Genomic DNA, 14,837 nt, shown 5'->3' with positions numbered 1-14,837 from the left:
CAGATGGGATGGCGTATCATTGCAGAAAGCTGTGGTAGCCATGCTGGTTAAGTGTGCCTTGAATTCTAAATAAATCACTGACTGTCACCAGCAAAGCACCCCCACACCATCACACCATGCTTTACGGTGGGAACCACACATGCAGAGATTATCCATTCACCTACTCTGCGTCTCACAAAGACACGGCGGTTGGAACCAAAACTCTCACATTTGGACTAATCAGACCAAAGGACAGATTTCCACCAGTCTAATGTCCATTGGTCGTGTTTCTTGGCCCAAGCAAGTGTCTTCTTCTTATTGGTGTCTTTTAGTAGTCGTTTCTTTGCAGCAATTCAACCATGAAGGCCTGATTCACACAGTCTCCTCTGAACAGTTGATGTGGAAAATGTCTGTTACTTGAACTCAGTGAAGCATTTATTTAGGCTGGTATTTCTGAGGCTGGTAACTCTAATGAACTTTTCCTCAGCAGCAGAGGTAACTCTGGGTCTTCCTTTCATGTGGCGGTCCTCAAGAGGCTTCTAAACAGCTTCTTCCCCCAAGCCATAAGACTCCTGAACATCTAATCAATTGGCTACCCCTCTTTTATGCCGCTGCTACTCTGTTATTATCCATGCATAGTCACTTTAATAACTCTACCTACATGTACATATGACCTCAACCGGTGCCCCCGCACATTGATTCTGTACCGTTACCCACTTATATAGTCTCGCTATTGTTATTTTTTTATTTTTTCAAAAGTTCTTGACATTTTCCGTATTGACTGACCTTCATGTCTTAAAGTAATAACGGACTGTCATTTCGTTTTGCTTATTTGAGCTGTTCTTGACATATGAACTTGGTCTTTTAACAAATAGGATTATCTTCTGTACACCACGCCCTACCTTGTCACAACAACTGATTGGCTCAAACGCATTATGAAAAGAAATTCCACAAATTAACAAGGCACATCTGTTAATTGAAATGCATTCCAGGTGACTACCTCATGAAGCTAGTTGAGAGAATGCCAATAGTCTGCAAAGCTGTCATCCAGGCAAAGGGTGGCTACTTTGAATAATCTCAAATTTATTTTGATTTGTTTAACACTTTTTTGGTTACTACACGATTCCATGTGCTATTTCGCAGTTTTGATGTAGAAAATAGTAAAAAATAAAGTAAAACCCTGGAATGAGTAGGTGTGTCCAAACTTTTGACAGGTACTGTACCTCACCTCTAGTCATGGCTGTCTGACAGTGACTACGATGTCCTCCTTACCATCTGGTGAGTGACATTGACAGGCCAATAGGGCCATCAACCTGAGCATGATACCGTGATAACCCCATGACATGGAAAACCTGAGACCATGTCAACAAAGCCCTGTTGTTTACCCTGATGTGTACAGCAAACACAGATCATGAGGCCAACGGCCCCTCAGATCTTCTTCTCCAATAGGTTTTGAGAAGGAGGCGAGAAGAGAGGCTGTGAGGAATCTAGGATTCGTTGAGACAGAGCCTTAAGTCTACTCACTGTAGACGGAGCTTCTTCTCTTCCCACAGACTGATTAGTCAGTAGCCTGACGGGCATACAGGAAGTGCTTCCATCACTCTCCCGGCCTACAGCTTCCCTCCTGACCCTGACTCCTCCTCATGCACTCCAGGACAGCCAAACTGTATGGGGGCTGGAGATCACATGAGGCCAGGGAGGAAGGATGTAGAGACTGTCTATTATCACGTTTCCATTGTAAGTGTTGAAATTCCAAAGATGCCTTGTAGTTTACTCAATTTTATTCTCAGTCCTGAAGGGTAAGGAATGAGACAAGATGTCTAGGCAAGATGGAACAGGTTTGAACACAGTATGACAGCGAGATAATAAACATAAAAACAAAGAAGAACATTATCTCAACATTGCGATTACATCGTATGGTACATTCATATTGGCACAGAAGACAAACTGTTTTTTTTTTTATGTTTAAAGCTGCCCAGAGAGGATGTGGTTTTTATGCGCAGAGGCAACTCATTAGATCAGAGTGTGCTGCCCATCAAAAGAAAGTCATCTCTCTCAAAGTTCACAATAAGTGGTGAAAACAATCAGCACAAAAGAACATTCAAATATTATCATTCTAGTTGTAGTCTAGCGTCAAAATGATTATGAAGTTAGTGATGAGAGGTGACAGAGGTTAAATGTGCATTGAACTGTGCAAATCCAGGAACTCCCTACTGTGCGTCCCTCAGCACTTTGTGAAATGTTAATGTATTCAAGACATTTCTCCTTCTGCCTACTGTCAGTCCAAACGTTCAGGGTGTGGTAAGTAACCATCTCTTACTCTTGATGATAACGAAAACCCACATGACACTTGTTCACATCAGAAAACGGAGTAAGCTACTTGTAGCACTGCCTTCACAGCTAGTGGTCTTCATATCGGAAAGCGAGGATGGCAAGTGTACACCAACAGGAAACTAACAGACCACCTAGTTTATAGGAACTAGTAAGACCTGTAAGTAAGGAGGTTAGAATGCATCATTTGGTGATGGGCCAATTTAATACTGTAGGAATAAAACCTAAACAATCAAATAACTTAATGTGCTGACATGGAAACATCTGGTCCAAGTGGCAACATTAATAAATCTGATGTCACAAGCATTGGTATTTATGATACGCTGTGGACTGACTCAATCAACATTAATTATTCAGCCTTTAACTTTTTTTTTTTAACCTACGATCATGTTCATTTGCTCACTCAGATTAACTAAACACTTCACAAATGGGTTGGTATGGCTACAGAAAGATCAGAATAAAGTCATTTTAAATGTCATTCAGAAATAGGGCACAGAATGTTGCTGGTAGTATGCATTTCAAAGGCAGATGAAAGACTTTGAAATTGCATAAATTTACCCCTATATTTGCATTTAAACTTTTTTCCCCTTGAGCTTGATAAACCACGTTGTTTGAGATGGATACATGAGTGAACCGGTTTTGACAGCCCAAATAAGAAAAATGCCATAATTGCCAGCAAATCTGTTTTCATATAATTGTGTGGTGCCTACAAATAATTTATAGGCTGACAAATAGGCAGAGGTACTATCAGGGGAGTCATGCACCCCACAAATCTGAGGGGGCACAAAGTATGTGAAGATGGCTTGGGGGTGGACCAGAGGGGGGCTAGGCCTGACCATAGATTGGAGAATGTTGCTAGTCTAACTTGATCGATAGCCTGAAATGACTTCTTGGTATCTAGTTAGGAGATTTGGAACTATCTGAGCTAACTTCATAAAATTGCTAGGTGGCTAGTAATATTACAGAGAAACAACATATTTTTTACATTATTTACAAAAAAAATAACAAAACGTTAAGTTTGATGACCGGGCACGTGCCTCTGTGCCCCCTGTGGGCTAGCAGATTCAACTGAAATGGAGTGGCACCTACCCTCAGTGCGCAACAACTTGCCCATGATCATCTCTTTGAAGTCATACAAAATTATATGATGTTATTAACATAATAGTTCATTGAAACAAACCCATAATGCTTACCTTGTAAACTTTTCCAAATGCTCCATCACCCAATTCTCCGATAATTTCCCATTGGTCATTAGGATTGATGTCTCGATGAACGTGTTCATATCGCTTTGTCTTCTTTTTCATGTCAAAAGAAGACAAGCGAAGTATTTGGCTTAATCTAGCAAAAGCCATAGTTTCACCGCAAAATGTAATAAAAGTTTCTGAAGACAGCAATTATTTTGAGTCTCACTCAATCGTGTTGAACTAAAGAAGTATTCCGACAAAAAAAAACGACCTGATCTCTAGAAGCACGCACCAAACATTTTTCACACCTTTCACGTAAGACAATAAGCCTTCAGTTCATATCAGTCTACGCGTTGTCATAAAACAACTTCATATTTCCATATTCATTCACAGTGATTGTCCACTGCCACACGGTGACCACCTGCTGCAGCAAAGTTATCGAGGATAAATTGTTGCTTCGATGTAAAAAGACAAGCCCCACCCTGTCGCTCCCGCGGCCGTAATGGAAATGTCGTTTTCTATGTCCAGATCCGTTATGTTTACGCACGATATATGTAGTTGGAAGAACTTCACGTCCCAGTTTAGATAGATAGGCGTTAAGTTGTTCAGCTCCCACCCATTGCATGTGGCCACTGACTGGTGATCGAAGTTAGGACACAGTTTACACAGGCAGCCCAATTATTATATTTTTTCCACTAATTGATCTTTTGACCAACCACATCAGATCTTTTAACATCAGATCTTTTTCAGAGCGAGATCTTTTTGGTTTGCCTTTTTTAACGCAGACAAGGGTATATTTTGGTGCACTCTATAGCCCACAAGCGCCACTAGGTGGCATTTAATCATAGTACTGGTACATCAGCAGCACATACTGTCTGTTGTGGTCTTCTGGGTCTTGCCATTATGTGGTCCCTTTGGTCGTTTATACACTATAATTCACAAGGCTATTTTATATTTGATGAAATAAACAAATTCTGCCGTCCAGAATGTTACGTTTTGGGAAGTCATATCACATCTGGAACGATGGATGATGGATCATACAGTGTATCATATTAGGATGTCTTATTAAAATCATTTCAGCCCAGGAAGAAACAAACAAGCACAACATTTAGGCTTCAACTCAAACCCAGGCTTTCATAGATAGCAAGCAGCCAAGCACATCAATGTAACATAAACATGTCGTCAATGTACTTTTATTTGTAGGCTAAGGTACTTTTTTGCAAAGTAACTTGTCAAAGAAAACATACAGTGTCATTAAATCTGTTTGAATTCCCCATTGCAGGGTTTTGCTGCATCGTACACAGTAATAACCAACTATATCTCTCTCTCCCTCTCTCTCCCTCCCTCCCTCCCTCCCTCCCTCCCTCCCTCCCTCCCTCCCTCCCTCCCTCCCTCCCTCTCTCTCTCCCTCCCTCCCTCCCTCCCTCCCTCCCTCCCTCCCTCTCTCTCCCTCTCCCTCTCTCTCTCTCCCTCTCTCTCCCTCTCTCTCTCTCTCTCTCCCTCCCATCAAACAGTGGCATTGTCATTTCCGGCTCCAGCTCATCGGCGGGCGGTCCAAGGCTGTACAGTCATCAGTGGTGAACACCAGCTCCTAAACATAGAGATATGAGGCGTGTGAGTGCCAGTGCCCTAAAATGCACCAGTAAATACAAAAACCCAGTGCTCAGTGCAAGGCCTATGACGCAACATGAGGAAAGTGACTTAACAAAGAGCATACAACTATTATGTCATTTCAGAGGATATGAGAGTATTGCTTTTATGAAAGGTCATTTAACTTCATGCATTTCCTTGACCAAATACAGTAGAATGGCAAAAGATCCCAGAGAACAGAATGTCCTTTCAATCATTTGTATCATGAAGCTCACTATTTTGACCCATAATAGTACTATCTTTATGTGTTATTACTGAGCTTTGTTGTGGTTCTCCTCTGTTTCCCCATTCTGTTTCATAGAGTCTGAATGACAGGGAGCCTGGATCAAGAGCTAGTCTGTCTGTGAATGCTAGTCGTCGCTCTCTTACCCCGTGACACCTCTGGGACATGATCATGTGCAGTTGCCTGACCGCGAGACCCACCACCCGCACTTTCCTGGTGTAAGCACAGCGCAGTTCACGCAAGCCGTCCACCAGAAAGACGTACTGCCTCATCTTCGGCATGATGCAAGCGTTCTGTCAAGATGAATAGAATTTCTGTTCTTATGTTGCAGACCAACAATTATCAGGCGTAGAAATCAGTTATCTTTTCGGCAATCTCAACATCAGGGAAATGTATTTAATTAAACAGACACAATAGTGATCTCAAAAGTACACAGTGAATACTGCAACAATACTTTCCACAATGCCATAGTCATACTTACATGTACATCTAGGTAGAGATGTGGGATGTGCGCCATGCAACGCCTCTGGAAAACACACAGAGAAATTAGGCATACTCCACTGCAATCAGTGCTCAGTCCCTCTATGGTAAGGGACTTACAGTTTCAGGTTCCATCTTGATCATCGCTGCCTGATGGGTGAGGTCTCGAGCCATACTCAACACCTTAGTGTAGCATGTCGGTGGGTTAGGGTAGCATAGGACCAGTGCTACCAGTGAAAGTGCTAGTAGTGTGTGTCCTAAAATGGCCATAGCTGATAGTTCACAGTGAAACACACAAGGAGGGCCTTTATATAACCAGGTAGGAATCCTCTAATGATATGTTACTATCTTAAGACAATTACACACTAGAATGTTTTTGGTTTCCTTTGTTGTTGTTGTTGTTGTTGTTGTTATTCTTGTTTGATTCTCTGTTCTAATTTGTGTTGAAGGGGGGAGATTACACACACACACACACACACACAAAATTGAACAATAAAGTTGCTTAAATCATTACTCACCGAAGTCTTTGTTAATGTTATGTGGTTCTACCTCCTGACTTCTGGAGTGACATGCCTGCTTAGGGGAAAGGAAAAAATGTGTTCTTATTGTTTATTGTATGTGTAATTCTGTGGTGATGTTGAGGGGGATGGTGACCATTATACTAAAGTAAACACAGTAATTCCAGAACAGAATGGTGAAAAAGAGGTGGATGCTATCCCTGACTGGGACTTGAACCAAGGTCCAGCGACTTTCAAGCCAACACCTTAACCGTCACGCCAAGAGGTCCAAACCCCTTGATGAGGTTCCTAGGTGTTGACCAAACCCCTTTCTTCAGGAGAGTGTGTCCCCACGCTTTTCTATACCAAGTGCCTCACATGTACACACCTCTCCAATGGCCTCACGGGCACTATCCCACTTCTGACACCTGTGTAGCCTATTCAAGGAGTTTCAAACCCGGGTCCAGCAACTGTTAAGCCAACACGTTACCTGTTATGCCAAGAGATCTGAACCCCTTGATGCGGTCGCTAGGTGTTTGATTAACGTCACAACAATATTTACCAATCACATCATTTTTATTTTGTATATCCATTATGATTGGTCCCTGAACCCATTTTAAAATGTATAAAATGATCTTACATTTTTCACTCTGTAATTTTATAACCTGATGGTGGGCCAAAACGCACACGATGGTTTTACTTTGGCTACATTTCCTCTTCACTTCAGTTTACTCAAATCTTGCACTTTGATTGTAGCCTATCAGGCTTCACCCCAAACAAAATAAAACTTTGGACAAATCTGACACCAAATTAAGTATGGTTTACCTAAATTACATTCCTTTAGGATACATTTTTTGGAGAGATTGTCCAGCTATTACAAGGTGAATCCTTTGGATGACATCCATACTAAATAAATATTCACGTACAAATTAGTTAAACATGTCAGTATGTTGATGCAGGAATTCTGAGAAGAACAATGTGGCCCCTAGTCATCTTTTATTTGCATATTGAGCAATGTTATACAAAGGAAAGGGAAGTTTCCAAGAACAACAGTCTCAAACTCATTGTGTGGGGGTAAGTATAGGCCTATGTAGGTGTATAGCTATATAACATTATGCTAATCATTGTGAAAGCATTGAGAACTGTATGCAAAAATGAACATAGCTGTCCATACACGATAAGGGACTATCATGGGTAGCTGTCATGGGTTAATTTAATTATATTTTTGAGAGAGCTATCCACTAGGTGGGGCTAATTTCACACACTACCTCTGTGTATGACTCCACTTCCAGGGAATCCTCTGTAGCTAGAGAGGCTCTTTTAAGGATCACACCCATCAAAACCGCTATCAGCACTGCAAGGGAGGACTCCTTCCTTCTATCCCTCCATTTATTAAAGCTAATATGATTATTTCTATGAAATGAAAAACCAAGACTTACTTATATGTAAAAAAATATATATAATAATTAACTACAGACTACTTACAGTTTTGTAACAGTGCCCACGGGTGAATACTGATAAACAGCACAGTGAATACTGATAAACAGCACAGTGAATACTGATAAACAGCACAGTGAATACCAATAAACAGCACAGTGAATACTGATAAACAGCACAGTGAATACTGATAAACAGCACAGTGAATACTGATAAACAGCACAGTGAATACTGATAAACAGCACAGTGAATACTGATAAACAGCACAGTGAATACTGATAAACAGCACAGTGAATACTGATAAACAGCACAGTGAATACCAATAAACAGCACAGTGAATACCGTTAAACAGCACAGTGAATACCAATAAACAGCACAGTGAATACCAATAAACAGCACAGTGAATACTGATAAACAGCACAGTGAATACCGATAAACAGCACAGTGAATACCAATAAACAGCACAGTGAATACCGTTAAACAGCACAGTGAATACCAATAAACAGCACAGTGAATACCGTTAAACAGCACAGTGAATACCAATAAACAGCACAGTGAATACCGTTAAACAGCACAGTGAATACCAATAAACAGCACGGTGAATACCGATAAACAGCACAGTGAATACCGATGAACAGCACAGTGAATAGCAATATACAGCACAGTGAATAACAATAAACAGCACAATGATTACCAATAAACAGCAGGTGTGGCATGACAGGGCATCATAATTCATGTAATCAAAAATATTATTTCTGATGGGCCAACTATTTAATGGTGATCTGGTCTGATTTTAATTCATTTTGATTTTGAGTGCCAGTTGCCCGAGCAGTGGTGATTTTAACATGTAAATCTTGGTGAGGCAATCAAAAACAAATTATAATGTAGATGCATGCCAGCAAAGCCACTACACAACACTAAACAATACATGAATTTCACTATAACGGTGGCAAACGGGGGTGACAAACTGTTAGGGCCTACATATAGAGTCCCAACAGCCGAGTCCCAACAGCAGTCCCAACGCCTTACCTACCACTGCTACACCTGCCTATCAGCGGAACCTTGTCTGGCAGAGAAACAGTTAATTCAGCCTCATTTACTGACTTTAAAAAAAAATAGCTGATATGGCAGACTTGCCTAAACAATTATGGTTTCTACTGACAATTGAGATGTACAAACTATGGCATAAGGGACGATGAGTGGATAGGAGGCAATCTGTCATTTCGATTAAGACATTAATGAACGCGCTAGGACGGACGTAGTAAAAATAACTATTTGTTCAACACTTTTGAAATGTACGGGACAGAACATGGGCCGTTCTTACAGTATTCTCCCGGTACACCAACTCAGAACCGTAGGATAAATAAAGGGGGCATATAAGCAGACAATGAAAACTCTTACAATATTCGATGATGACATTTCTCTAAAACAGGCTGTAGGCTACATGTGCACCACCAAGTCAGAACAGTAGGCTAAGTTATGAGATGAAAAGGGAGCAAATTATTAGGGTGAGGCACATGGTCTACTAACAGCTTAGTACACAACATACACTTAGTATTACTTTCATAGCTACAGTATACATATCTCCCTGGCATATTACATTATTTATGCAGCAGCATACAAGACATTTGCCAAACCCTCCCCTGACCCGGAGGAGGCTGGGGGTCTCCCAGTCACGGTGACACAGCTTGGGATCGAACCCAGGGCTGCACTGGGGCCTCAGCATTGTTGAATTTGTGATTTCCAACTTGTTGTGTAATGTTTACGTCAAATGGCCGATGAGCACCGATACGGTTATCTATCATTTCTCTTCATGTGACATGGATTGAAAAGGATTTTCCTGTAGATTGCTGACTTGATGCATGAAGATGACTGCTTGTCTAGTTTGCTAGCTAAGATTTTGAAAGTATGATGTTGACATGATCAGCCCATCAAAGCTAAGGTAGATAGATATAAGGTGATTTTATCTGTGTCCAATTACCTTAAGCCTTCTTGGATGGGCACTTCTGTTCATTTATTTATTTAACCTTTATTTAACTAGGCAAGTCAGTCAAGAACAAATTCTTATTTACAATGATGACCTACCGCAGTCAAACCCTAATGACGCTGGGCCAATTGTGCGCCACCCTATGGGACTACCAATCACGGCCGGTTGTGATACAGCCTGAAATCAAACCAGGGTCTGTAGTGACACCTCTAGCACTGATATGCAGTGCCTTAGACCGCTGCACCACTCGGAAGCCCTAATGTATGTCTATGGCAGCACCCAAGGGGCTTGAATTTTCTATCTCTACCCGTACATTTTGTGGCGACGTAGTGTTCCCATGAGTGACAGAACACTGAGCCAATCACAGTGCAACTAGAGAGCATTACCAACCCCTACGCTCCGTATTTTCCGCTGGCTGCCCCACCACCACAGAAAGCACTGAGGTAGGCTGGAACACCTGCATGTTGGAGCTGCCTTACTCTAGAAAGCTAAAAAGAGACCATGTTTGTATGTGGCTTTAGTAACTCAATGAGTTTTTATTTATTTGACATTGTTTGCAAACTGATATGTGACACGTATTAATGCCAAAATAACACGCAAAACAGAAACAAAAATATATACAGTACCAGTCAAAAGTTTGGACACACCTACTCATTCCAGGATTTTTCTTTATTTTTTACTATTTTCTACATTGTAGAATAATAGTGAAGAGATCTATGAAATAACACATATGGAATCATGTAGTAACCAGAAAACTGTTAAACAAATCAAAATATATTTAAAATGCTAGATTATTCAAATTAGCCACCCTTTGCTTTGACAGCTTGCACACTCTTGGGTTTCTCTTAACCAGCTTCATGAGGTAGTCACCTGGAATGCATTTCAATTAATCGTTGTGCCTTGTTAAAAGTTAATTTGTGGAATTTCTTTTTTTCTTAATGCGTTTGAGCCAATCAGTTGTTTTGTGACAATGTAGGGGGTGTATTCAGAAGATAACCCTATTTGGTAAAAGACCAAGTCCATATTATACGCAAGAACAGCTCAAATAAGCAAAGAGAAATGACAGTCCATTATTAATTTAAGCCTTGAAGGTCAGTCAATCCAGAAAATTTCTTCAAGTGCAGTCGCAAAAACCATCACGCGCAATGATGAAACTGGCTCTCATGAGGACCGCCACAGGAAAGGAAGACCCAGAGTGTCACGGCCGTTGGAAAAAGAGGACCAAGGTGCAGCGTGGTGAGCGTACATTTTCTCTTTATTGATAAAAATGACGCCTAACAAAACAACAAACACGACAAAAACTAACCGTGAAGCTACAGACTATGTGCCCTAAACAAAACAAAGGTGGAAACTTCCCACAAACAAAGGTGGAAAAAATAGCTACCTAAGTATGGTTCCCAAACAGAGACAACGATAGACAGCTGTCCCTGATTGAGAACCATACCTGGCCAAAACATAGAAATAGAAAAACATAGAAACACAAAACATAGAATGCCCACAACTCACGGTCAGGGCGTGACAGAGTTACCTCTCTTGCGGAGGATACGTTCATTAGAGTTACCAGCCTCAGAAATTGCAGTCAAAATAAATGCTTCACAGAGTTCAAGTAACAGACACATCTCAACATCAACTGTTCAGAGGAGACTGTGTGAATCAGGCCTTCAAGGTTGAATTGCTGCAAAGAAACGACTACTATTAGACACCAATAATAAGAAGAGACTTGCTGTGGACAAGAAACACCAGCAATGGACATTAGACCAGTGGAAATCTGTCCTTTGGTCTGATGAGTCCAAATTTGAGATTTTTGGTTCCAACCGCCGTGTCTTTGTGAGACGCAGAGTAGGTGAATGGATCATCTCTGCATGTGTGGTTCCCACCGTGAAGCATGGAGGAGGAGGTGTGATGGTGTGGGGGTGCTTTGCTGGTGACACTGTCAGTGATTCATTTAGAGTTCAAGGCACACTTAATCAGCATGGCTACCACATCATTCTGCAGCGATACGCTGGTTTGCGCTTAGTGGGACTTTTGTTTTTTGACAGAACAATGACCCAAAACAAACTTCCAGGCTGTGTAAGAGCTATTTGACCAAGAAGGAGAGTGATGGAGTGCTGCATCAGATGACCTGGCCTCCACAATCACCCGACCTCAACCCAATTGAGATGGTTTGGAATGAGTTGAACCGCAGAATGAAGGAAAAACAGACAACAAGTGCTCAGCATATTTGGGAACTCCTTCAAGATGGTTGGAAAAGCATTCCAGGTGAAGCTGGTTGAGAGAATGCCAAGAGTGTGCAAAGCTGCCATCAAGGCAAAGGGTGGCTACTTTGAAGAATCTCAAATGTAAAATATATTTTGATTTGTTTAACACTGTTTAAGACTCCAATATGTGCTATTGTCACGATCGTCGTAATGAGGCAGAAGAGTGGACCAAGGCGCAGCGTGAGAGAAATACATATTTTATTTTCAGAAGACGAAACACGAAAACGAACACTTTTACAAAACAACCGTGAAGCTACAAACGTTTGTGCATACACAAGCTACAAACGTTAAACATAGACAATTACCCACAACAGCACAATGCCTATGGCTACCTTAAATATGGCTCCCAATCAGAGACAATGAATGACAGCTGTCTCTGATTGAGAACCATTCAGGCAACCATAGACATACCTAGACACCTACACTCAACACAAACCCATACACTCTAACAAAACCCCCTAGACACTACAACCACCCAAGACAAGACAAAAACACAAACATCCCCCCTGTCACACCCTGACCTAACCAAAATATTACAGAAAATAAAGATAACTAAGGCCAGGGCGTGACAGCTATTTTATAGTTTTTATGTCTTCACTATTATTCTACAATGTATAAAACAGTAAAAATCAAGAAAAACCCTTGAATGAGTAGGTGTGTCCAAACTTATTTTGACTGGTATTGTATATATATATATATATATATATATATTAACTATGATATACATCATTTAAAAATAATAATAATTTTAAGTCGGATTTTACTTTTCGTAGCAGGTTAATTAAGAAAATGTACGCAGGAGGTTAGTAGAATTAATGTAGCAAGTTAGGAAAATGTGGTTAATGTTAGGAAAAGGTTTAGGGTTAGCTAAAATTAAATAAAAAATCAACTTTTGACATTAATTTGACAAAAGCTGGATCACTTCTAGCCATGACAAGTTTCCCCTGCGCGTGGAGGGGTGAACCCTGGGCCCATATCCACACAGCAAATCAGGGTATTAGTGCTGATCTAAGATCAGGTCCTAACCTGTCCTTATAATCTTATTAACTATGATCTACAAGAAACAAACTGATCCTAGATCAGCACACATACTCTGAGACATACTCTGAGACACTTTGTAGATACGGGCCCTGGTCTCATGAAAATTGATAGTTTGGACTGAAATCATTTTGGCATTTTCCACCAGTAGAAATAGAGTGTGCACTCACTGTAAGCAAGTCCCTCACCCAGTCAATCCCATGACCTTGGAAAGGACCATACAATTAGGAAGTGGCAGGGCCATGCTATTCCTCACGGTTGCACTTTATGGAGCCATTAGTTAATGCCACCTCAACTCACGGCTTGACAGATATTGGACACCGCACCAAAGTGTTACACAGTGAGAACTCTATCTGTCCCAAAGTTGTCCATTCCCACTGGGCACATACTGGTTGAATCAACGTTGTTTCCACAACATTTCAATAAAACTACGTTGAACCAACGTGGAATAGACTTTGAAGTGACATCTATGCCCAGTGGGTTCCTATCTCTGCTATAATTGAACTGAAGATGTGAATGAGGTGAAAATTAACATATTATTGTTCATGATAATAATAAGAGCATGTAATCCATTTATGAAGAACATGCAATCCATTAGGCTATGAGTGTAACCTCATAAGGTTATCTTTAATGATTTGATTATAACATTGCATAGTCATTGGTGTGCTAGATTTTGGTATGGTATGCTAAATGGGTTGACTGCTCATATCCAATTTATTAATGGTTTATTACAGAATTAATTAATTATGAAGGTGTTCACCCCCCAAAAAATTTAATACAATTTCCACATTTTGGGTCATGTGAAAATATAATTACTTAACATAAATACTATACACCTGAGAAGAAATTGGCTCATAAAAATTATACGGCGAGGGTGAGTAGGCTTGGCTACATTCACGTTGCGAGACGCGCGAGGAGGGAGTTCTAGTGCTTCGATCACACCGACAGCGTCATTTCATTTTGGTACACAATAATTACATACATTTCCAATGAAACGCTGCGTTTGCCTTGCAGCATTGCGTTTTAGAGGCAGTTGCAGTGCATTCTGTATGGTGCATACGATGGATTTATCGAACGTATGCGTCAAACTGTATGCGTAGACGGCTTGACAGAAATAGTAGCAGAAGGTGAATGTTGAACTTTTGTGGCACACATATCCAGAGGATGCTGCGTACTATTTTGCGTAAGCCCTGTCCCTGTTCGAAGCGTAAACAGCGTAGCGCCAAGTAGCCTGTAGTCCAGTCGGGATACTGGTGTGTGAAGTCTGAACTGATGTCTGCCTTATTCTGCCGTCTGCTGATCTCGTGCAACATGTAACAGTTTTCTGTTTCTGCTTCATGATACAATTATATCCTCAGTGACAACAATAATGTTGAGCGAACAGTTTAGATAATAAGACAACTTTCATTGCACTTTAGATTTTTTTGGCAATCAATCTGCGCATCTTTCCCTGATCGTTTCAGACAGTCCTGTTCGTGGGTCGTGGCAGGTATCCGCATGCGTCGTCCTCAAGCAATTGATGCCGTGAGCTGTTCTCATATTTTTAAATAGGCTTACCTTTTATATTTTATCTGGACATGTTATTTCTCTCCAAGGCCCGCGGCATTTGAAGGTAGGTTGTGATGGTGTCTGCTTGAATGACTATTCAGCGCATGCTTTCTATTGTTTCACTGGATACTAAGCGGAATGCCCTCCATCTACCCCGCTCAAAGTCGGCAATGCGGTTTCATTGTCTAGGCTACTTCAGCACCGTTCACTGGAAGTAGTTAGCAA

At 41.0% G+C, this 14,837-nt stretch overlaps 3 protein-coding genes and 1 long non-coding RNA gene across 4 annotated transcripts in view; 2 read left to right on the top strand and 2 right to left on the bottom strand.

The window, feature by feature from the left end:
- stk10 (serine/threonine kinase 10) overlaps positions 1–4,145 on the bottom strand; it is a 54,937-nt gene extending 50,792 nt beyond the window's left edge. The window contains exon 1 of the mRNA XM_071339509.1: positions 3,504–4,145. Coding sequence (XP_071195610.1) covers positions 3,504–3,662 — 159 coding nt within the window. The 5' untranslated portion in view covers positions 3,663–4,145. The remainder of the gene's footprint in view (positions 1–3,503) is intronic.
- On the top strand, positions 2,009–6,355 carry LOC139537768 (uncharacterized). The gene is made up of 3 exons (XR_011667597.1): positions 2,009–2,280; positions 5,009–5,108; positions 5,446–6,355. It is a non-coding gene; the product is annotated as an uncharacterized lncRNA (long non-coding RNA).
- Positions 4,950–14,821, bottom strand: LOC139537767 (cytokine-like protein 1). The gene is made up of 5 exons (XM_071339519.1): positions 14,622–14,821; positions 6,366–6,420; positions 5,849–5,893; positions 5,514–5,660; positions 4,950–5,085 (listed from the first exon to the last, which is right to left on the bottom strand). The coding sequence occupies exons 3-5, from the start codon at positions 5,882–5,884 to the stop codon at positions 5,017–5,019; spliced, it is 252 nt and encodes an 83-aa protein (XP_071195620.1). The 5' UTR covers positions 5,885–5,893; positions 6,366–6,420; positions 14,622–14,821; the 3' UTR covers positions 4,950–5,016.
- The window catches only part of LOC139537766 (serine/threonine-protein kinase 32A-like), a 70,969-nt gene continuing 70,310 nt past the window's right edge, over positions 14,179–14,837 (top strand). The window contains exon 1 of the mRNA XM_071339517.1: positions 14,179–14,676. The gene's annotated coding sequence lies outside the window, so the exon portion shown is untranslated. The remainder of the gene's footprint in view (positions 14,677–14,837) is intronic.

Source organism: Salvelinus alpinus, chromosome 13 (genome assembly GCF_045679555.1).
Source record: "Salvelinus alpinus chromosome 13, SLU_Salpinus.1, whole genome shotgun sequence".
NCBI classification, from domain to species: Eukaryota; Metazoa; Chordata; class Actinopteri; order Salmoniformes; family Salmonidae; genus Salvelinus; species Salvelinus alpinus.
Note: the sequence above shows the minus strand (reverse complement) of the source record. Positions and strands in the feature narration are given on the sequence as shown.

Bases quoted from the DNA above. Each gene is read 5' to 3' on its own strand.
- LOC139537767 (XM_071339519.1), bottom strand. From the start codon at position 5,884: ATGGCGCACATCCCACATCTCTACCTAGATGTACAT. The intron at 5,661-5,848 runs GTAAGTATGACT...TCATCTTGACAG, and splicing joins ATCTCTACCTAGATGTACAT to AACGCTTGCATCATGCCGAA. The intron at 5,086-5,513 runs GTAAGAGAGCGA...CTCTATGTTTAG, and splicing joins TGTCCCAGAGGTGTCACGGG to GAGCTGGTGTTCACCACTGA.